Genomic DNA, 22,986 nt, shown 5'->3' on the forward strand with positions numbered 1-22,986 from the left:
GTGTGTGTGTGTGTGTGTGTGTGTGCGCGCGCGCGCGAGTGTATACCCGTCCTTTTTTCCCCCTAAGGTAAGTCTTTCCACTCCCGGGATTGGAATGACTCCTTACCCTCTCCCTTAAAACACACATCCTTTCGTCTTTCACTCTCCTTCCCTCTTCCCTGATGAGGCAACAGTTTGTTGCGAAAGCTTGAATTTTGTGTGTGTGTTTGTGTTCGTTTGTGTGCCTGTCGACCTGCCAGCACTTTCATTTGGTAAGTCACATCATCTTTGTTTTTAGATATATTTTTCCTACGTGGAATGTTTCCCTCTATTATAACTATATATACACTCCTGGAAATGGAAAAAAGAACACACTGACACCGGTGTGTCAGACCCACCATACTTGCTCCGGACACTGCGAGAGGGCTGTACAAGCAATGATCACACGCACGGCACAGTGGACACACCAGGAACCGCGGTGTTGGCCGTCGAATGGCACTAGCTGCGCAGCATTTGTGCACCGCCGCCGTCAGTGTCAGCCAGTTTGCCGTGGCATACGGAGCTCTATCGCAGTCTTTAACACTGGTAGCATGCCGCGACAGCGTGGACGTGAACCGTATGTGCAGTTGACGGACTTTGAGCGAGGGCGTATAGTGAGCATGCGGGAGGCCGGGTGGACGTACCGCCGAATTGCTCAACACGTGGGGCGTGAGGTCTCCACAGTACATCGATGTTGTCGCCAGTGGTCGGCGGAAGGTGCACGTGCCCGTCGACCTGGGTCCGGACCGCAGCGACGCACGGATGCACGCCAAGACCGTAGGATCCTACGCAGTGCCGTAGGGGACCGCACCGCCACTTCCCATCAAATTAGGGACACTGTTGCTCCTGGGGTATCGGCGAGGACCATTCGCAACCGTCTCCATTAAGCTGGGCTACGGTCCCGCACACCGTTAGGCCGTCTTCCGCTCACGCCCCAACATCGTGCAGCCCGCCTCCAGTGGTGTCGCGACAGGCGTGAATGGAGGGACGAATGGAGACGTGTCGTCTTCAGCGATGAGAGTCGCTTCTGCCTTGGTGCCAATGATGGTCGTATGCGTGTTTGGCGCCGTGCAGGTGAGCGCCACAATCAGGACTGCATACGACCGAGGCACACAGGGCCAACACCCGGCATCATGGTGTGGGGAGCGATCTCCTACACTGGCCGTACACCACTGGTGATCGTCGAAGGGACACTGAATAGTGCACGGTACATCCAAACCATCATCGAACCCATCATTCTACCATTCCTAGACCGGCAAGGGAACTTGCTGTTCCAACAGGACAATGCACGTCCGCATGTATCCCGTGCCACCCAACGTGCTCTAGAAGGTGTAAGTCAACTACCCTGGCCAGCAAGATCTCCGGATCTGTCCCCCATTGAGCATGTTTGGGACTGGATGAAGCGTCGTCTCACGCGGTCTGCACGTCCAGCACGAACGCTGGTCCAACTGAGGTGCCAGGTGGAAATGGCATGGCAAGCCATTCCACAGGACTACATCCAGCATCTCTACGATCGTCTCCATGGGAGAATAGCAGCCTGCATTGCTGCGAAAGGTGGATATACACTGTACTAGTGCAGACATTGTGCATGCTCTGTTGCCTGTGTCTATGTGCCTGTGGTTCTGTCAGTGTGATCATGTGATGTATCTGACCCCAGGAATGTGTCAATAAAGTTTCCCCTTCCTGGGACAATGAATTCACGGTGTTCTTATTTCAATTTCCATATATATATATACAAAGACGATGTGACTTACCAAATGAAAGTGCTGGCAGGTCAACAGACACACAAACGAACACAAACATACACACAAAATTCAAGCTTTCGCAACAAACTGTTGCCTCATCAGGAAAGAGGGAAGGAGAGGGAAAGACGAAAGGATGTGGGTTTTAAGGGAGAAGGTAAATATGTCTGCTTGTGAGATGTCTGCTTGTGTCTGTATATGTGTGGATGGATATGTGTGTGTGTGTGATATGTGTGTGTGTGCGAGTGTATACCCGTCCTTTTTTCCCCCTAAGGTAAGTCTTTCCGCTCCCGGGATTGGAATGACTCCTTACCTTCTCCCTTAAAACCAACATCCTTTCGTCTTTCCCTCTCCTTCCCTCTTTCCTGATGAGGCAACAGTTTGTTGCGAAAGCTTGAATTTTGTGTGTATGTTTGTGTTCGTTTGTGTGTCTGTCGACCTGCCAGCACTTTCATTTGGTAAGTCACATCATCTTTGTTTTTAGATATATTTTTCCTACGTGGAATGTTTCCCCTCTATTATAACCATATATATATATATATATATATATATATATATATATATAGAGGGAAACATTCGACGTGGGAAAAATATATCTAAAAACAAAGATGATGTGCCTTACCGAATGAAAGCGCTGGCAGTTCGATAGACACACAAACAAACACAAACACACACACAAAATTCAAGCTTTCGCAACAAACTATTGCCTCATCAGGAAAGAGGGAAGGAGAGGGAAAGACGAGAGGATGTGGGTTTTAAGGGAGAGGGTAAGGAGTCATTCCAATCCCGGGAGCGGAAAGACTTACCTTAGGGGGAAAAAAGGACGGGTATACACTCGCACACACACACATATCCATCCACACATATACAGACACAAGCAGACATATTTAAAGACCCAGTGATGTGGGAAAAACGGAAATGGAAATAAAGTGAACGTTATTAGAACTAGCCGAAATGGTTGTTTAAAAGGTGAAAGGAACTGTTTGTGAACTAGAAATGGTGGATTTTATAGCGACGGTAGTGTTGAAAGCGGCAAAAAAAAAAAAAAAATATTTGTTATGGTTTGGAAGTGGGTTTCGTATTATTGAGTATATATAGGCGGGATAAAATTGTATGTAGCAGATTACGGTAAAAAGGAGAAGGTGAATACAAAGTGGCAAAAACAGAAAGAGAAAATAAGACGACAGAAAAGATTTCGAAATTCAACAGTGACAATAACAAATGTAATTGTTGGGTTCAAATTACTGATATCAATATAATAGAGGGAAACATTCCATGTGGGAAAAATATATCTAAAAACAAAGATGATGTGACTTACCGAACGAAAGCGCTGGCAGGTCGATAGACACACAAACAAACACAAACACACACACAAAATTCAAGCTTTCGCAACAAACTGTTGCCTCATCAGGAAAGAGGGAAGGAGAGGGAAAGACGAGAGAATGTGGGTTTTAAGGGAGAGGGTAAGGAGTCATTCCAATCCCGGGAGCGGAAAGACTTACCTTAGGGGGAAAAAAGGACGGGTATACACTCGTGCACACACACACACACACACACACACACACACACACACACACACACACACACACACACATATCCATCCACACATATACAGACACAAGCAGACATATTTTTTTGCCGCTTTCAACACTACCGCCGCTATAAAATCCACCATTTCTAGTTCACAAACAGTTCCTTTCACCTTTTAAATGACCATTTTGGCTAGTTCTAATAACTTTCGCTTTATTTCCATTTCCGTTTTTCCCACATCACTGGGTCTTTAAATATGTCTGCTTGTGTCTGTATATGTGTGGATGGATATGTGTGTGTGTGTGTGCGCGTGAGTGTATACCCGTCCTTTTTTCCCCCTAAGGTAAGTCTTTCCGCTCCCGGGATTGGAATGACTCCTTACCCTCTCCCTTAAAACCCACATCCTCTTGTCTTTCCCTCTCCTTCCCTCTTTCCTGATGAGGCAACAGTTTGTAGCGAAAGCTTGAATTTTGTGTGTGTGTTTGTGTTTGTTTGTGTGTCTATCGACCTGCCAGCGCTTTTGTTTGGTAAGTCTCATCACTTTCTTTCTTTTAGATATATTTTTTCCACGTGGAATGTTTCCCTCTGTTATGTTCATAGTTTTTCAGAATTACACCTGTGTTACCACTATCTCTCCAAACCAGAGTGTGTGTATATATATATATATATATATATATATATATATATATATATATATATATATATATATATATATATATTCCGAAAAACTATGAACACATTCAGGTGGTAGACACTAACAATAACTTAGAAATGTGTGAATACATTACAAGTTCTTAACTGAAAACATAAGAAAGTGAAATCTCAAAATAATTGAAGTTGAATCCATAAACTTGCATAGCTTCCCTATCTCAACCAATCCAGATGTTCTTGGATCACCTATGTATAATATGTTCTGATGTAATATGAGGGTGTGCTGAAAAGTAATGTCTCCAAATTTTTATGTGAAAACTCAGACAGCTTTTTAAACAACACAAACTTTATTAACCTTCTACATCTTTATTCTTTGTGACTAGAAATTTACATCTAGACATAGTCATTCTGATGACGAACGCATTTCTCCCAATTAGAGGTCAGTTTGTTGATACTATCACTGAAAAAAGTTTGAATTGTTGACAGAGCTACAACCTCAATTCTTCTCACGCCACTTCATCACTATTAAAAGTAAGTCCTTCAAGGTGTTCTTTAAGGTTTGGAAACATATGAAAATTGGATGGAGCCGAGTTGGGACTGTATGGACAATGATCAATGACAACGAAATCAAGGCATTGGGTTGTTGCAGATGCTGGCATTGACATGCTGAAAGAGATGGTGCTCTATCTTGGACAAACTTTTCAAATTCGTGCTTTCAGTTCCCCACACGTAGTTACATTATGTATAGTTATGTTACATAGCATTATGTTACACACTACAATTTGGAGCCCTCTAGTGGCAGAGAATTGCAACTTTCATCTCTGAAGTGGGGAAGTCAATCAAGTAATATGCATGACCTGTAATACCTCAATCAATACTTCTACTAATTTTTACACATAGATAATAGAGTAAAGCTTTAGAAATGTTTTTACTAGAAACTGATGTGTGTCTGACAGTAGGCTGAGTGTCGTACACAATAGTTGAAAAAGCGAAATTCAAGAGTTATATGACAAAATTTAATAAATGATGGAGGATTGAAAAGTGATACTGTATTAGTGTGGTTAGAAATCTGGGAACTGACACATCTGTTATTGGCATATCATACTCATCAGACAGCGTGGCAGAGTAACTCTTATTCTCTTGGATATACTGCCTTTTTAATTCCTTAGTAGCTTGTCTAGTATCTCCTGTGGCTTTGTTCACTTGAGGCAGTGGTGTGGTAAAACATCCGACTTATATTTCGGAAGATAACAATTCATGTCCTCGCCCAGCCACCCAGATAACTCATTATGTTTTCTGTGATTTTGCTAATGCAGTTAAGAGTGAGTGATATATATAACCCTGGGGACGTACAAAGAAGAAATATGTTACTTGACTCAGCATGGAACCTACACACATTTTATTTATGAATTGACACATTATTCAAAGTAAGTCCTTACGTTATGCACCACTTACATGTTGAGCTCTCCCCTACTGGAGTTGGTTGAATATTTTTGTGACTCAACAAGCCTCTGTTGGATCATGAAACTCTCCTTAAAGTATTCTGAATCTCTTCTATTCAAAATGGTATTGGCCAAGACTATAAACAATAACTGAGTGGATGAAAATTTTATAAGCAGCTTTCTTCATAGATGAAACAGATTTCCTTAGGAACCTTTCATGAACTTCAGTCTGAAATCTGCCTTCCCTGCAGTATGATTCATGAAATCATTCCACATTAAATATTTGACATTTGCAGCAACTGAGTCTACTGACTTCTTTTTTCACACACACACACACACACACACACACACACACACACACACACACAGGAGCATACAAAACTTCTGGGCAAGCTGCTACCAGAATGATTTGGGAGAGGGGGGCGAGGGGGGGGGGGGCAATGTTCCTACAAACTGGACCGTATCTAACAATCTGACAATTCATTATCAATAATTATTATTTAATAAAAGCAACAACTTACCTTCTGAACCTTCTTTCTGCACGCACAGCAGAGTTGAAGGTGAATGCCTTAGGATTCTTCTGTTTATCAGTAAGTTCCTGAACATGTTTATTTTTTGCTTTCTTCTTCTCTGCCTTTCGACCTAAAATAGGAACAGTGTCATTAAGTAGCCCACAAATCATTTCTCTCTAAGAGTAAACATTTAAATCTCTGAATATTTGATTCATTAAGCAACAGTTCTGAATGATGATAAATACATGTTAATAAGATAATGGATTTGTTTTTGGATGCTGATGCCATTATCAGCAGAAAGACAAATGCGGAAAGATTCAAAATGTGAAGACTAGTCGAAGTGTAATGCACGGTTCACTTTAGTACAGCAATAAGCATAAGGATTCTATTGTTGTTGTTGTAGTCTTCAGCCCTGAGACTGGTTTGATGCAGCTCTCCATGCTACTCTATCCTGTGCAAGCTGCTTCATCTCCCAGCACGTACTGCAGCCTACATCCTTCTGAATCTGCTTAGTATATTCATCTCTTGGTCTCCCTCTACGGTTTTTAGTCTCCATGCTGCCCTCCAATACTAAACTGGTGATCCCTTGATGCCCCAGAACATGTCCTACCAACCAATCCCTTCTTCTAGTCAAGTTGTGCCACAAACTCCTCTTCTCCCCAATTCTATTCAATACCTCCTCATTAGTTATGTGATCTACCCATCTAATCTTCAGCATACTCCTGTAGCACCACTTTTCAAAAGCTTCTATTCTCTTCTTGTCCAAACTAGTTATCGTCCATGTTTCACATCCATACATGGCTACACTCCATACAAATACTTTCAGAAACGACTTCCTGACACTTAAATCTATACTCGATGTTAACAAATTTCTCTTCTTCAGAAATGCTTTCCTTGCCATTGCCAGTCTACATTTTATATCCTCTCTACTTCGACCATCATCAGTTACTTTGCTCCCCAAATAGCAAAACTCCATTACTACTTTAAGTGTCTCATTTCCTAATCTAATTCCCTCACCATCACCCGACTACATTCCATTATCCTCGTTTTGCTTTTGTTGATGTTCATCTTACATCCTCCTTTCAAGACACTGTCCATTCCGTTCAACTGCTCTTCCAAGTCCTTTGCTGTCTCTTGACAGAATTACAATGTCATCGGTGAACCTCAAAGTTTTTATTTCTTCTCCATGGATTTTAATACCTAATCGGAATTTTTCTTTTGTTTCCTTTACTGCTTCCTCAATATACAGATTGAATAACATCGGGGACAGGCTACAACCCTGTCTCACTCCCTTCCCAACCACTGCTTCCCTTCCATACCCCTCGACTCTTATAACTGCCATCTGATTTCTGTACGAATTGTAAACAGCCTTTTGCTCCCTGTATTTTACTCCTGCCACCTTTAGAATTTGAAAGAGAGTATTCCAGTCAACATTATCAAAAGCTTTCTACAAGTCTACAAATGCTAGAAACGTAGGTTCGCCTTTCCTTAATCTTTCCTCTAAGATAAGTCGTAAGGTCAGTATTGCCTCACGCGTTCCAACATTTCTACAGAATCCAAACTGATCTTCCCCAAGGTCAGCTTCTACCCGTTTTTCCATTTGTCTGTAAAGAATTCGCGTTAGTATTTTGCAGCTGTGACTTATTAAACTGATAGTTTGGTAATTTTCACATCTGTCAACACCTGCTTTCTTTGGGATTGGAATTACTATATTCTTCTTGAAGTCTGAGGATATTTTGTCTGTCTCATACATCTTGCTCACCAGATGGTAGAGTTTTGTCAGGACTGGCTCTCCCAAGGCAGTCGGTAGTTCTAATGGAATGTTGTCTACTCCGGGGCCTTGTTTCGACTCAGGTCTTTCAGTGCTCTGTCAAACTCTTCACGCAGTATCAGTTCTCCCATTTCATCTTCATCTACATCCTCTTCCATTTCTATGATATTGTCCTCAAGTATCTCGCCCTTGTATAGACCCTCTATATACTCCTTCCACTTTTCTGCTTTCCCTTCTTTGCTTGGAACTGGGTGTCCATCTGAGCTCTCGATATACACACAAGTGGTTCTCTTTTCTCCAAAGGTCTCTTTAATTTTCCTGTAGGCAGTATCTATCTTACCCCTAGTGAGATAAGCCTCTACATCCTTACATTTGTCCTCTAGCCATCCCTGCTTAGCCATTTTGCACTTCCTGTCGATCTCATTTTTGAGACGTCTGTATTCCATTTTTGCCTGCTTCATTTACTGCATTTTTATACTTTCTCCTTTCATCAATTAAATTCAATATTTCTTCTGTTACCCAACGATTTCTATTAGACCTCATCTTTTTACCTACTTGATCCTCCACTGCCTTCACTACTTTCATCCCTCAAAGCTACCCATTCTTCTTCTACTGTATTTCTTTCCCCCATTCTTGTCAATTGTTCCCTTATGCTGTCCCTGAAAATCTGCACAACCTCTGGTTTAGTCAGTTTATCCGGGTCCCACCTCCTTAAATTCCAACCTTTTTGCAGTTCCTTCAGTTTTAATCTACAGTTCATAACCAATAGATTGTGGTCAGAGTCCACATCTGCCCCTGGAAATGTCTTACAATTTAAAACCTGGTTCCTAAATCTCTGTCTTACCATTATATAATCTATCTGAAACCTGTCAGTATCTCCAGGCTTCTTCCGTGTATACAACTTTCTTTTATGATTCCTGAACCAAGTGTTAGCTATGATTAAGTTATGCTCTGTGCAAAATTCTACCAGGCGGCTTCCTCTGTCATTTCTTACCCCCAATCCATAATCACCTACTACATTTCCTTCTCTTCCTTTTCCTACTATCGAATTCCTGTCACCCACGAGCTTTAAATTTTCGTCTCCCTTCACTATCTGAATAATTTATTTTATCTCATCATACATTTCTTCAATTTCTTCGTCATCTGCAGAGCTAGTTGGCATGTAAACTTGTACTACAGTAGTAGGCATGGACTTCGTGTCTATCTTGGCCACAATAAGGTGTTCACTGTGCTGTTTGTAGTAGCTTACCTGCACTCCTATTTTTTTATTCATTATTAAACCTACTCCTGCATTACCCCTATTTGATTTTGTATTTATAACCCTGTATTCACCTGACCAAAAGTCTTGTTCCTCCTGCCACCGAACTTTGCTAATTCCCACTATATCTAACTTCAACCTATCCATTTCCCTTTTTAAATTTTCTAACCTACCTGCCCGATTAAGGGATCTGATATTCCACACTCCGATCCGTAGAACGCCAGTTTTCTTTCTCCTGATAACGATGTCCTCTTGAGTAGTCCCCACCCGGAGATCTGAATGGGGGACTATTTTACCTCCGGAATATTTTACTCAAGAGGACGCCATCATCATTTAACCATAAAGTAAAGCTGCATGCCCTCAGGAAAAATTACGGCTGTAGTTTCCCCTTGCTTTCAGCCGTTCGCAGTACCAGCACAGCAAGGCCGTTTTGGTTAGTGTTACAAGGCTAGATCAGTCAATCATCCAGACTGTTGCCCCTGCAACTACTGAAAAGGCTGCTGCCCCTCTTCAGGAACCACACGTTTGTCTGGCCTCTCAACAGATACCCCTCCGTTGTCATTGCATCTATGGTACGGCTATATGTATCGCTGAGGCACGCAAGCCTCCCCACCAACGGCAAGGTCTATGGTCATGGGGGGTAATTTCTATTACCAGCCTTAAAAATATTTTTTTCCTCCCGTTTTTCGGCTTCCGAGGTTTCAGCATAGAGATTACAGTATCCAGTGATATGCACATTTAAATAAATCAACAGTCACAACTGATGAAAATGTATCAATCATTTGTGAAGTAATCCATAATGACAGAGGCGCCGCAAATAGGTCAGATCACAGAGTACTCAGGTGTGGTAAAAGGATCTGTTGTTAATGATAACTGAATAATTAGGACATGGAAACCAGTGTGCTTAATGGTTTCTGACTCTTGACAAGAAGGTAATGCAAATCAGAAGAAAAACAAATTTGGTAATCTTATACAGAGCTTTTGGGGGTTTGCGGAAACACTTTAATGAAGTCATCAAGTGTACTAAAATCTGGCAGTTTCATTTTCATCCTGAGAAAAAGGCAGTCAACGCTACTGGGGCAATGAGGATCATCACATCAAAAGAAGCAACCTGCCACATGAAACGATAAATTGATGGCAATACTCTTTCAAGATCACAATGGTTGGATTTCATACATTTTCTTGAACATGAAATTGCAAGGACCAAGAAATGATGTTCATCATGACAAGTATTTATCTTAATGAAGTGGAATTTCAATTACTACCAATAGAAACATTTTACTAACTTCTTGTAATACTATTCCAACGATCTTATATATTTTTTAAATGATATGCTCACTTTCAGTAAGAAAACAGCTACAGCTAAAAGCAAAGAAGACTTCATCTACTTTAAGTAATCCTACCTTCAGAAATACATGGTCCTTCACTAAGACAGGAAAGTGCAGGTCATTAAGGCCAAAGGTGGGACTGAGGTGGGTGGGAAAACTTAAGATTACGATTACTTACTTTGCTTCTATCGACAGTACTTCCGAACTGTCTCCTGGAGATCAACACTAGGCAGCCATTCTCCTTCTTTGCAATTTTAATAAAGAGTCCGAAGTTAAACACAAGAAACAAAAGTAAACACAAATGACAGTTCAGGCCAGAATTCAAACCTTGTGTTTTCTTTAATGACAATGAAATTTAAAATGAGAGGTCTGTAATCTACGCTAGATGTTCTAATTTTCATTACTGCACTCCTTTTTTCTTCATAATTTCAACAATAGTAGCTTTTAAATCGAAAACTCATTCCAGACATTCCCCTTTAGTTAACCAACAAACTCTGCAGTAATATATAAAGCCTCCACACTCTTTGTTCAATTCCACTGAAAACTGTTGGAACTGACAGTGGAATAGTGCATGTGACTTCAGAAATTTTACTATTCATATCACCAATTCCTTCTGTACTCCATGCCTGCAAGTTTAGCTCAAAGAGCTTCTTGATGTATAGAACAATGAATTCTGTCTATTATCGTTGTAATTTTTTGCTCTTTCATTGTCAACTATATCTTAAAATTCTTTCTACGTAGTGGTGTAACACTGTTATACAGAGAACGGGCAGTACCCATTGATTACACTACTGCTTAATAGATATTTGAGAATTCTCGCTGCTGTCTTCTGTCACTCATTTTTAAAGGTTCGTGACGATAGCTAGACTGCCTCTTTTTGCACAAACAGCCACTGGACCCACGAACATCTTCATACCATGAACTGAAGAGAGGCAAGGCGAATGACAAATGCTGCACCACAATATTAAAAGAAATGTCATGCCATGCCAGGTAGTTCTGAGAAGGACTGATCGAAGCCAAGGCAGGACAAGCCTCAGCCCGCACATAAGGGTCATGTGCAGTTTGGCATGCCATGGACAGCCCTGACGAACATCATTCCATGTTGCTTTAAATGTAGTGACTTGCAAGTGGTGGCATGTCAGTCTCTTGGCAACCCCGAGTAGACGTTATCTGGAGAATATGCTGGCCAGGACAACATTCACACAACCTCTGAATCGAGACATGTCGGAACAGCACAGACAACCTGCAGTCTTGTGTTATCTTCCTGAAAGATAATGTCACTAGACCTCAATGATAGGGCATAGCTGACCTTATCATGTGTCAGATACTTAAAATGACTGCTGTTCAAATTACTGGCTATGCAAACCAGAGAAGATCATTTTTTGTATCCTGTGGAACCGCATACCATCACGACAAATGCTGGACAAATTTAATGACAACAAATGCAATCTGGCAATATTCATTCTCCTCTGAGCCTCCACAGATGGAGGCAGCGAATATGGCTCTTCTGCACCTATTAATTCCATATTTGGGTACTGCTGTGGGACTGTCAGTGACACTGAATGATAAATGATAGTCTCAACACGCTACAATCCTGTTGCTTTTGAATTCCAACTCTTGCCAGTAGATGCTTCTCGTTATTTCACAAGACGATACATTATCGTCTCACAAACAAACATCACTGAAATAGAGTTCCCAAATGAGGAATTGCTGCATAATCTTCCCTTACATATCGAATTAAAATGGCATTACCCCTCTCCACTTTATGTAGTTGCACAGAAATGCTAATCATTTGCATATCCAGGCATGTAATACACTTCCTGTCAGTTTGGCATTTGTTGAATTTCACCTTGCAATTTTAATGACCAGCAATGTAGTTAGCACTGTCAGAAGCATGCAACACACGGTGATGCTGAAAGCTGACATCAGTCAACATAACAGACAAATGACTGTCAGTGGTGCAGGTCGCCACCCACAAAAGCATTCAACAAGAACACTGCCTCACAGAGGGTAAGTACAGGGGAAGGAATCTACTGTGACCAGTCCGGATATAACCAAGTGTCTTAGTTTCTCTGCCACTATGCTCAGTGACAGTTTACAGGAACTGGACAATATTTTATCGAACTTTGAAAGAATTCTATTAATGACACTAGAGAATATATTATTTTTACAACAGTGATTGTGAGTATTCTGTTTGTTCTGATGGATGATTTGTCTGAAGGCTTAGCAACATCTTCAGCCTTGTCTCTGTGCCTGTCAACATCTCAATGCCTCAGATAATCACTGAGGTGTTACCTTCATTTCTTCCACTTTTTAGCTTCCATGAAGGACTTTCCCTTACCATTTTTAACAAGTGACAACTGAAATGTCAATACTTCTACAAAATATGGGTGGGATTGGTTCCACATGCTCCACTGGTACTGCCGCACATACTTCTGTCTCTGGCGTTTCTTAGATTGGTTCATATAATGCCTAATCGAGCAGTGTAGAAACTTGGTTAGTGACACCTCTGCCTGTGGCTGTCCAGAACCTTCACAAATCCCAGGTGATCAGATACTGTAGTTTCAAAGAAAACGTTCAGGATATATGGTCATAGATGAGCTGAAATGATGATCAACAATTTTCACACCATCAGACTACAGTTCTTCTTATACAATGCTCTGTTTATTGATTGGAATCAGGTCTTCCGTGGTTTTATGCTGGATCTCCCCTCTGCTAAGTCTAAAATCTGTGCTTTCCCCTTGGGTGAGTACTTGAGTTTAAGATTGTGTACCGATTTAAAGTTCTAGATTCGCATATTTTAGTGTTCACATCATTCCTGCATAATATTTCACTGATTGTATCAATACCCATTTGTATTGTGATATATTGTGAAATTTCAAGTCTTGGCGAGTGCCGTGATGAACTTGTACTGTTAACATCAACTGTAGGCTTAAACTAAATTGTGCTCTTTTAAATTTTTGAGAACTTTCAAAACAACTATTCTCTAATTTCATTGTACAATTACATCAGAAACAGGTTAATTTGAGAATTTTTGGACACTTACAAAACAATATTTTCATAAGTTACCGGTATGAGAGCGTCACAGAGATATCGAAGGATCTGAACTGGCAGGCTCTTGAAGAGAGACATAAACTAACCCAAGAAAATCTATTAGCAAAGTTTCAAGAACCACCTTTAAATCATCACTCTAGGGATATACAGGGTGATTACAATTAAAGTTAAACTTTCAAGATGCTGTACAAATAATACCACTGGTCAGAATGACGTCAAATTGCATTGGAATATTATCAGAGAAGGGGGAAAACGTTTGGCAGAAGAAAAAAAATAGTGTGAAAATTGATCAATAGATAGCACGACCCACTGAAGTTGGTATAAACATGCCAGATACACGGCTTTTCCTCCTTTCGCATCTGCAATGTTCGCCGTGACTGCCTCAATGCAGGATCACGCTCTGCCTGTAAAGCTGTATTACAAGAATGATTACTGCACACATGTCATTCTGCGAAAGTTCCGGACACTGAAGGGTTTGAAAAAAAGGCGTTGGTCCGATGAGAAAATGATTCAGAAATTCAAAAAGATGTGTTCTTTTGGTGTGTAACCTGGTAGAAGGAGGAAACAATTTGATTTGACACCAGTGGAAGCAATGGCCACAGCAATGTAGGAGGAGACGAATGGTGGTGTGCAAACATGTAGTGCACACTGGACATACCTGTGAGCATGGTGTGTAAAATCCTAGGAAACACCCTTCTTCGTTATCCATTCAAAATTACCCATGTGCACGAGTTGCTTCCTGTTGACCTGCCAGCAAGAGAGACCTTTGCTTTGAATTTCTTGCTTGCATGGAAGTGGACAGTGATTGGCTGTGGAAAATTTTGTGGACAGACGAAGCGCACTTCCATCTGATAAGAAATGTCGATACACAAAATTGTCGAATGTGGGCAACGGAAAATCCACGCATAAATAAACCAGTATCACTTATCCTGAAAAGGTCACTGTGCGGTGCCGGATTATGGTATCATTCATCATAGGGCCACATTTTTTCGAAGAGACAGGTGCTTCCAGTCCTGTTACCTGTACCGTCGCTGGTGAGAGCTATGCATGTCTTTTGCGCAACCACGTCAGTCCAGCTCTCCAACAGCATGGATGTGTCAATGGAATCATTTTTACGCAAGATGGCGCACCTCTGCACATTGCAAATCCAGCTAAGCAGCTGTTGAAGTGCTATTTCGGAAATGCTAGAATTATCAGCCGCCATTTCCCTACAGCCAGGCCATCCCAATCAACTGATCTTAATCTGTGTGACTTCTGGCTGTGGTGTTATCTGACAGATGTTGTGTTCAGTGTTCCGACTGCAAACTTATCTGCACTGAAAGCACGCATTGAGCAATACATTACAAATGTTACCCCGAAAACACTTCGATCAGTTGCAGAACACGCTGTTTCTCGATTTCATCTTGTTGCTGAAAATGGTGGACAGCACACTGAACATATTTTGTGACAGTCACACAGAAGTTAATAATCTGATTTGATTTTGATTGATGCTTTTTATGTGGTTTTTGGCCTCAGGACAATTAAAAACCGATTTTTTACATCCAATGTAATATGACCTTGCCGTGGTGGACAGGCTTACGTAACTAATAGAATCACACCTGTACACCCATGCACACTGAGTACGTCTAACATACACCTTAGGCATTGCTGTATGATTCATTTGCCATTTGGGAAGCCAACTACCATTAAATTACGATGCATACTGCACCATCTATTGCTACATTTTGTAACTATTTATTTTTCTTCTGCCATATGTTTTCCTCCTTCTCCGATAATATTTTGTTGCGATTTGATGTCATTCTGATCAGTAGTGTTATTTCTACTGTGGTTTGAAAGTTAAATTATAATCACACTGTACAGTAATCCCCTAAGTATTGCTCACATAGGGATCGCGAGGATAAGATTGGAATAATTACTGCACACAAAGAGGCATTCAAACAATCATTCTTCCCATGTTCCATGCATGAATGGAACAGGAAGAAATCATAATAACTGTTACAATGGGACATACCATCCGTCATCCACCTCACGGTAGTTTGCAGAGCATAGATGTAGATGCAGAAATCAGTATTTGTGGTTCACAGTTCTGCCAAAGACTACATTACCCCTGAATTTCGTTGCATATCAACACAAATAAACTTGCATTTCTGAGAATTTTCATAAGCTACCATCGACCTTTGCATAATGTACGAGCAATTTGTAGCAAATCAACGTTTGTAATTTAATTACTGTGGCAGATTTTCTAACTTAACATATTGTGTTACATCTAGTTTTCCCTTAAAGAGGACTAGGCATATATAATATCTGGATTCATTGTAAATTAACTCTATTGTCAACTTACCATCAACTTTGAATTAAAGTCAAAATGTTTCAGGAAATTAGTAACTTTTACCACAGGTTTTTGTGTTACCTTAACAGAAATCTCATTTTGTGTATCTGCTTCAATTGTCATAGGGACTTAGCAACTTTTTAGGTCAACAGGTTATCTTTTAATCAGTGGGCTTAATTTAAAGTTATTTGTTCACTGCCTTTTAATACATTGCACCAGCCAAAATGTTACTCCACTTTGAATGCTGACTGTGTGTGAGCCGCATACAAGGCTTCTTAGATTAGGTGACACTCTTTCCAATCCAAATAATGACAGCTGTAGGAAGCCAAGAAGTGTAAGATAAAAGATATGCCTCCCACTCTTGAGAGTATTAAAATCATAATGGTAAACTGATGAAGTATTTGCAACAAAGTGCCCAAGTTTGAAGCACTCATGAAATGCAGTGAAGCTCACATAATGCTAGGTACAGAAAGGTAATTGGAATCTAAAATTGATAGCAGTGAGATTTTTGGGTAAAGTTAAAGTGTATATCAAAAGGATAGGCAAATGGAAAATGGAGAAGATGTATTTGTCACAATGTACAAGAAACTCAAATTCACCGAGATAGAAATTGAAGCTGCATGTGAGATTGTTTGGGCAAGATTCATTATCAGGGGTGGGCATAAATTGCTAATTGGATCCTTCTAACACCCACCACCAGATTCATCTGCTGCTGATGTAACCTAAAACTTAAGAGAAAACCTCAGTTCACACATACATAAGATCCCCAATCATACTATAATCATCAGTAGAGACCTTAATCATTGAGCAATTAATTGGGAAAATTACAGTTATGTTGGCAGTGGGCGTGATAAGACATCCTGTGCAACTTTACTAAATGTCTTCTCTGAAAACCACCTAGAACAGATAGTTAGGAACCTTATCATGATGGAAATATTTGGATCTAATGGCAACAAATAGACCTGACCTCTTTGAGGATGGCCAGATGGAACCTGGTATCAGTGAACATGATGCAATTGTGGCAACAATGACTACAACAGTAAAAAGGACAACTAAAACAAGCAGAAAGATACATGATGTTCAGTAAATTAGATAAAAAAAACAGTATTGTCATATCTCCATGAAAAACTTGAAACTTTCAGCACAGGGTAGGAGCAAGTAGATTAACTCTGGCTCAAGTTTAAAATGTGTCATCCATATTCTTCAGAAGAACCAAAGAAAATGACCAAAGACTCTCTGAAGATTCAATGATGTTATCTTGCAGACTCTTCTCCACTTCCTTCTGGATTGACTATTGTTCAGCTGGCGACCCCCTGCATGAGCGCTAGGTAACTGGTGGATGATCCCCAGTGTTGATATGCTGTTTCACTAGGAGCTACTTTGTCTGTCTTTTCTCCATTTGAGATTTAAAATCATCCAAAAACTGGCATGGAATGGCCAACAATCACTCATGCGGTTCTTCAGTTGGGGTAGATCCTATTCACAGTTTAATAGTAAGACTGGTTGATTAATTGAGAGTGTTTATGGGACCAAACGGTGAGGTCATCAGTCCCACGATTCCGAAGTTACTTGCAAGGAAAACGGGTCCACTAAACGTGAAAGGATCGAGTCAGGGGAGTCAAATCATAAAGTAATGAAGTTAAAACACACACAGCAAAAGGCATAAAACATGAGACCAAATCTAAAAACTGGAAAAAAGGGCCAGTCTTTCCATGGGGGAGTGGTCATGGGGTCCCTGACCGAGAAGACATGAAGAGAGGTCTCAACCACAACCACACCGCCCCTGCTCCAGGAGTAAAGCAAAACCTTATACCTGGAAATAAAAACCACTTTCACAGAGGAAACTGAGGACTAGTTCAACCATCTGTGAATCGCCTGCTAATATTAAAATTAAGGAATCGGGGATACTATACTTAGCATGGAGGGCCAAAAGAAGGAGACATTCCAACAATATGTGGGACACCATCAGTTTGGCTCCACAACCACATTGTGGGAGTGAGTTGCTGCAGGAGGAAACAACAGGTGAACCTGGTATGATCAGTGCATAGACAGCATAAAACGGTGGACTTCTTCCGAGAAGAGCTGAAGCAAGAGTGCCAAACTGCAGTAGACTCCTTGATTGTGCAGAGTTTATTACTATGAGCAGTAGCATACCAGACGTCATTCCACTTTTGAGGAAAGAGAGATTTGACGTAGATCTGCATACACACAGCAGGAATCACGAAAGGGAATGGGGAGGTAAGTATATGCTCCTCTAGCCAAACTGTCAGCCAGTTCATTCCCTGGGATGCCCACATGACTTGGGACCCAGGGAAAGACAACTGAGCAAGCAACACAGCCAAGGGGAGAGAGAAGGTCAGGGATAGCAGAGACCAAAGAGTGATGAGAGTAGCATCGGTAGATAGACTTCAGGCTGCTCATTAACTCTGAACAAATTAAAACACTGTGGAGGGAGGCCTGAGAAATAAAACTGAGGGCTCTGTGAATGTCTAGAAGCTCTGCTGTGAACACCCTACATGATCCCAGCAATAAATGGTGTTCTAAGCCAGTAGGAGACATGGAAGCGTCAGTTAGAAGATGGTGGCATCCTGGAACTCTGCAATGATGGTACATACAAGATGCCAGAAGACCATACGGGTAACAGAGACCTTAGGACGCTGGAATAGGTTGGTCCAAGTCCTTTGTTTAAGCACCATCCAAGGAAGGGAGGGTGCAGGGGGGCGGGGGGGGGGGGAGGAGGCATGGGAGGAAATACATGGGGTGCACTCCAGTGAGTGGAGATGCGAGATCCCGACATGGAAAAGTGAGACATATGCCAACCGACAATCCCACCCATGGGCAGTTGTCAGGAGGGAGACAACCCTCATTTGCAAAGAGGACAGGGTACATAGGACTGTCAGGGATTTGGCGAATGGCGACTGCATAAGAAACCAGGAGTTGCCTCTGTCATATCTGTAGAGGGGGAATCCCTGCTTCTGTGAGGAGATTGTCAATGGGTCTAGTGCAAAAGGCACCAATAGACAAACACTACCCACAATGTTGAGCAGGATCAAGTAGTAGCAAAGTGGAATAAGCCACTGAGCCATAAACCTGACTACCATAATCTATTCTGGACAAGACCAGAACATGGTAAAGATGGAGAAGAGTGGTACAGTCTGCACCCAAAGATGTGTGGGCCAGGAGGTAGAAAGCATTAACCTTCCACATGCATCTAGTCTGTAGGCGGTGAATATGGGGCAGCCATATCTGCTTTTTATAGAAAATAAGGCCCAAGAAACGTGATTGTGTTATAACAGCAAGGAGCTGTGACAGTGGCTAGATTGGATTGGGTAAAAAAAATTGGACTGTGTAAAAATTGGGACACTGTACGGGTGCTGATGGCAGCACAGTTGAGCACCCCACAAACCGAACATCAAACACCAGGGGGCTGGTCATCTAAATAAAGCTCTGGATGGAGGTGTACTGTGGGTCGATGACAAAAATGCACAAACTGCATTTTGGAGGGAGAAAACTGGAAGCCATGGGAGGTAGCTCACACAGAGGGCCATCGGATGGCACCTTGGAGCCAGCGCTCAGCAGATGCTACTGAGTGGGAGCTGCAGCAGACGCAAAAACCATTGACATACAATGCTGGGGTAACTACAGGCCCAACAGAGGTTACAAGCCCATTGACGGCTATGAGGAAGTGTGTGACACTTAGCATAGAACCGTGTGGGATACCGTTCTTCTGAATCTGAGGGATGCTGAGTGAAGTGCCAACTTGAACTTGGAAGAATCAGTGAGATAAAAACACGAGGATAAAAATCGGAATGGTGCCACGGAAGCTCCAGACATTGAGGGTAACTAAAATGTGATCGCGCCAAGCCATGTCATATGCATAATGTAGGTCAAAGAAGACCACGACAAGGTGCCGGTGGTTAGTAAAAGTCTGTTGGATGGCGGCTTCCAATGTCAGTAAATGGTAAGTTGGAGATCGTCCGGCCCGGAAGCCACACTGATACAGGGACAAAAGGCCCAGAGATTCAAGTAACCAAAATAATCTGAAGCTGACCATCCCCTCAAGTAGTTCACAAAATTCATTTGTCAGGCTAATCGGATGGCAGCTGTTGAGAGATGTTGGATTCTTCCCGGGCTTAAGGGCGGGGATAACTATACTGTCTCCCATTGTGACGGAAAAGCACCCCGTGAGCCAACTGCAGTTGAAGACCATGAGTAGATGTTGACCGTGGGGAATGTCAAAGTGTTAGACCATCTGGTTGTGGATGGAATCTGGGCGTGTGGCTACGTCTCATGAAGAAGCAAGAATTCCCATTTAGTGAGGAGTTCATTATATGGTTCAGCTTGGTGGGGGTTGAAACAGAGAGGAGACTGTTCAACACGGTATTTCTGCCGGAGACAGGTAGCAGGATAGGAAGAGGACAGTAGCACAGTGTGTCTACATCTACATTTATACTCCGCAAGCCACCCAATGGTGTGTGGCGGAGAGCACTTTACGTGCCACTGTCATTACCTCCCTTTCCTACTCCAGTCGCGTATGGTTCGCGGGAAGAACGACTGCCGGAAAGCCTCTGTGCGCGCTCGAATATCTCTAATTTTACATTTGTGATCTCCTCGGGTGGTATAAGTAGGGGGAAGCAATATATTCGATACCTCATTCAAAAACGCACGCTATCAAAACCTGGACAGCAAGCAACACCGCGATGCAGAGTGCCTCTCTTGCAGAGTCTGCCAGTCTAAACATCTCCGTAATGCTATCACGCTTACCAAATAACCCTGTGACAAAACGCGCTGCTCTTCTTTGGATCTTCTCTATCTCCTCTGTCAACCCGACCAGGTATGGATCCCACACTGATGAGCAATACTCAAGTATAGGTCGAACGAGTGTTTTGTAAGCCACCTCCTTTGTTGGTGGACTACATTTTCTAAGGACTCTCCCAATGAATCTCAATCTGGCACCCGCCTTACCAACAATTAATTTTATATGATCATTCCACTTCAAATTGTTCTGCACGCATACTCCCGGATATTTTACAGAAGTAACTGCTACCAGTGTTTGTTCCGCTATGATATAATCATACAATAAAGGATGCTTCTTTCTATGTATTCGCAATACATTACATTTGTCTATGTTTAGGGTCAGTTGCCACTCCCTACACCAAGGGCCTATCCGCTGCAGATTTTCCTGCATTTCGCTGCAATTTTCTAATGCTGCAACTTCTCTGTATGCTACAACATCATCCGCGAAAAGCCGCATGGAACTTCCGACACTATCTACTAGGTCATTTATATATATTGTGAAAAGCAATGGTACCATAACAAACATGGCTCTGAGCACTATGGGACTTAACATCGGAGGTCATCCGTCCCCTGGTCCCATAACACTCCCCTGTGGCACATCAGAGGTTACTTTAACGTCTACAGACATCTCTCCGTTGAGAACAACATGCTGTGTTCTGTTTGCTAAAAACTCTTCAATCCAGCTACACAGCTGGTCTGATATTCCATAGGCTCTTACTTTGTTTATCAGGCGACAGTGAGGAACTGTATCGAATGCCTTCCGGAAGTCAAGGAAAATGGCATCTACCTGGGAGCCTGTATCTAATATTTTCTGGGTCTCATGAACAAATAAAGCCAGTTGGGTCTCACACAATCGCTGTTTCTGGAATCCATGTTGATTCCTACAGAGTAGATTCTGGGTTTCCAGAAATGACATGATACACGAGCAAAAAACATGTTCTAAAATTCTACAACAGATCGATGTCAGATATACAGGTCTATAGCTTTGCGCATCTGCTCGACGACCCTTCTTGAAGACTGGGACTACCTGTGCTCTTTTCCAATCATTTGGAACCTTCCGTTCCTCTAGAGACTTGTGGTACATGGCTGTTAGAAGGGGGCAAGTTCTATCGCATACTCTGTATAGAATCGAATTGGTATCCCGTCAGGTCTAGTGGACATTCCTCTGTTGAGTGATTTCAGTTGCTTTTCTATTCCTTGGACACTTATTTCAATGTCAGCCATTTTTTCGTTTGTGCGAGGATTTAGAGAAGGAACTGCAGTGCAGTCCTCCTCTGTGAAATAGCTTTGGAAAAAGGTGTTTAGTATTTCAGCTTTATGCGTGTCATCCTCTGTTTCAATGCCATCATCATCCCGGAGTATCTGGATGTGCTGTTTCGAGCCACTTACTGATTTAACGTAAGACCAGAACTTCCCAGGATTTTCTGTCAAGTTGGTACAGAGAATTTTACTTTCAAATTCACTGAACACTTCACGCATAGCCTTCCTTACGCTAACTATGACATTGTTTAGCTTCTGTTTGTCTGAGAGGTTTTGGCTGTGTTTAAACTTGCAGTGAAGCTCTCTTTGCTTTTGCAGTAGTTTCCTAACTTTGTTGTTGAACCACGGTGGGTTTTTCCTGTCCATCACAGTTTTACTCGGCACGTATCTGTCTAAAACGCATTTTACGATTGCCTTGAACTTTTTCCATAAACACTCAACATTGTCAGTGTCGGACCAGAAATTTTCATTTTGATCTGTTAGGTAGTCTGAAATCTGCCTTCTATTGCTCTTGCACAACAGATAAATTGTCCTCCCTTTTTTTATATTCCTATTAACTTCCATTTTCAGGGATACTGCAACAGCCTTATGATCACTGATTCCCTGTTCTGCGCTTACAGAGTCGAAAAGTTCGGGTCTGTTTGTTATGAGTAGGTCCAAGATGTTATCTCCACGAGTCAGTTCTCTGTTTAATTGCTCGAGGTAATTTTCAGATAGTTCACTCAGTATAATGTCACTCGATGCTCTGTCCCTACCACCCGTCCTAAACATCCGAATGTCCCAGTCTACGTCTGGTAAATTGAAATCTCCACCTAAGACTATAACATGCAGAGAAAATTTATGTGAAGCGTATTCCAGATTTTCTCTCAGTTGTTCTGCCACTAATGCTGCCGAGTCGGGAGGTCGGTAAAAGGAGCCAATTATTAACCTAACTCGGTTGTTGAGTGTAACCTCCACCCATAATAATTCACAGGAACTATCCACTTCTACTTCACTACAGGATAAACTACTACTAACAGCGACAAACACACCACCACCGGTTGCATGCAATCTATCCTTTCTAAACACCGTCTGTGCCTTTGTAAAAATTTCGGCAGAATTTATTTCTGGCTTCAGCCAGCTTTCCGTACCTATAATGATTTCAGCTTCGGTGCTTTCTATCAGCGCTTGAAGTTCAGGTACTTTATCAACGCAGCTTCGACAGTTTACAATTACAATACCGATTGCTGCTTGGTCCCTACATGTCCTGACTTTGCCCCACACCCTTTGAGATTGTTGCCCTTTCTGTACTTGC

At 41.9% G+C, this 22,986-nt stretch overlaps 1 protein-coding gene across 1 annotated transcript in view; it reads right to left on the reverse strand.

Annotated features, from left to right (window-relative positions):
• LOC126203315 (ribosome biogenesis protein BMS1 homolog) overlaps positions 1–22,986 on the reverse strand; it is a 120,351-nt gene that overhangs the window by 88,211 nt on the left and 9,154 nt on the right. The window contains exon 2 of the mRNA XM_049937581.1: positions 5,905–6,025. Coding sequence (XP_049793538.1) covers positions 5,905–6,025 — 121 coding nt within the window. The remainder of the gene's footprint in view (positions 1–5,904; positions 6,026–22,986) is intronic.

The sequence above is a fragment of the Schistocerca nitens genome, chromosome 9 (genome assembly GCF_023898315.1).
Source record: "Schistocerca nitens isolate TAMUIC-IGC-003100 chromosome 9, iqSchNite1.1, whole genome shotgun sequence".
In the NCBI taxonomy this organism is placed as follows: domain Eukaryota; kingdom Metazoa; phylum Arthropoda; class Insecta; order Orthoptera; family Acrididae; genus Schistocerca; species Schistocerca nitens.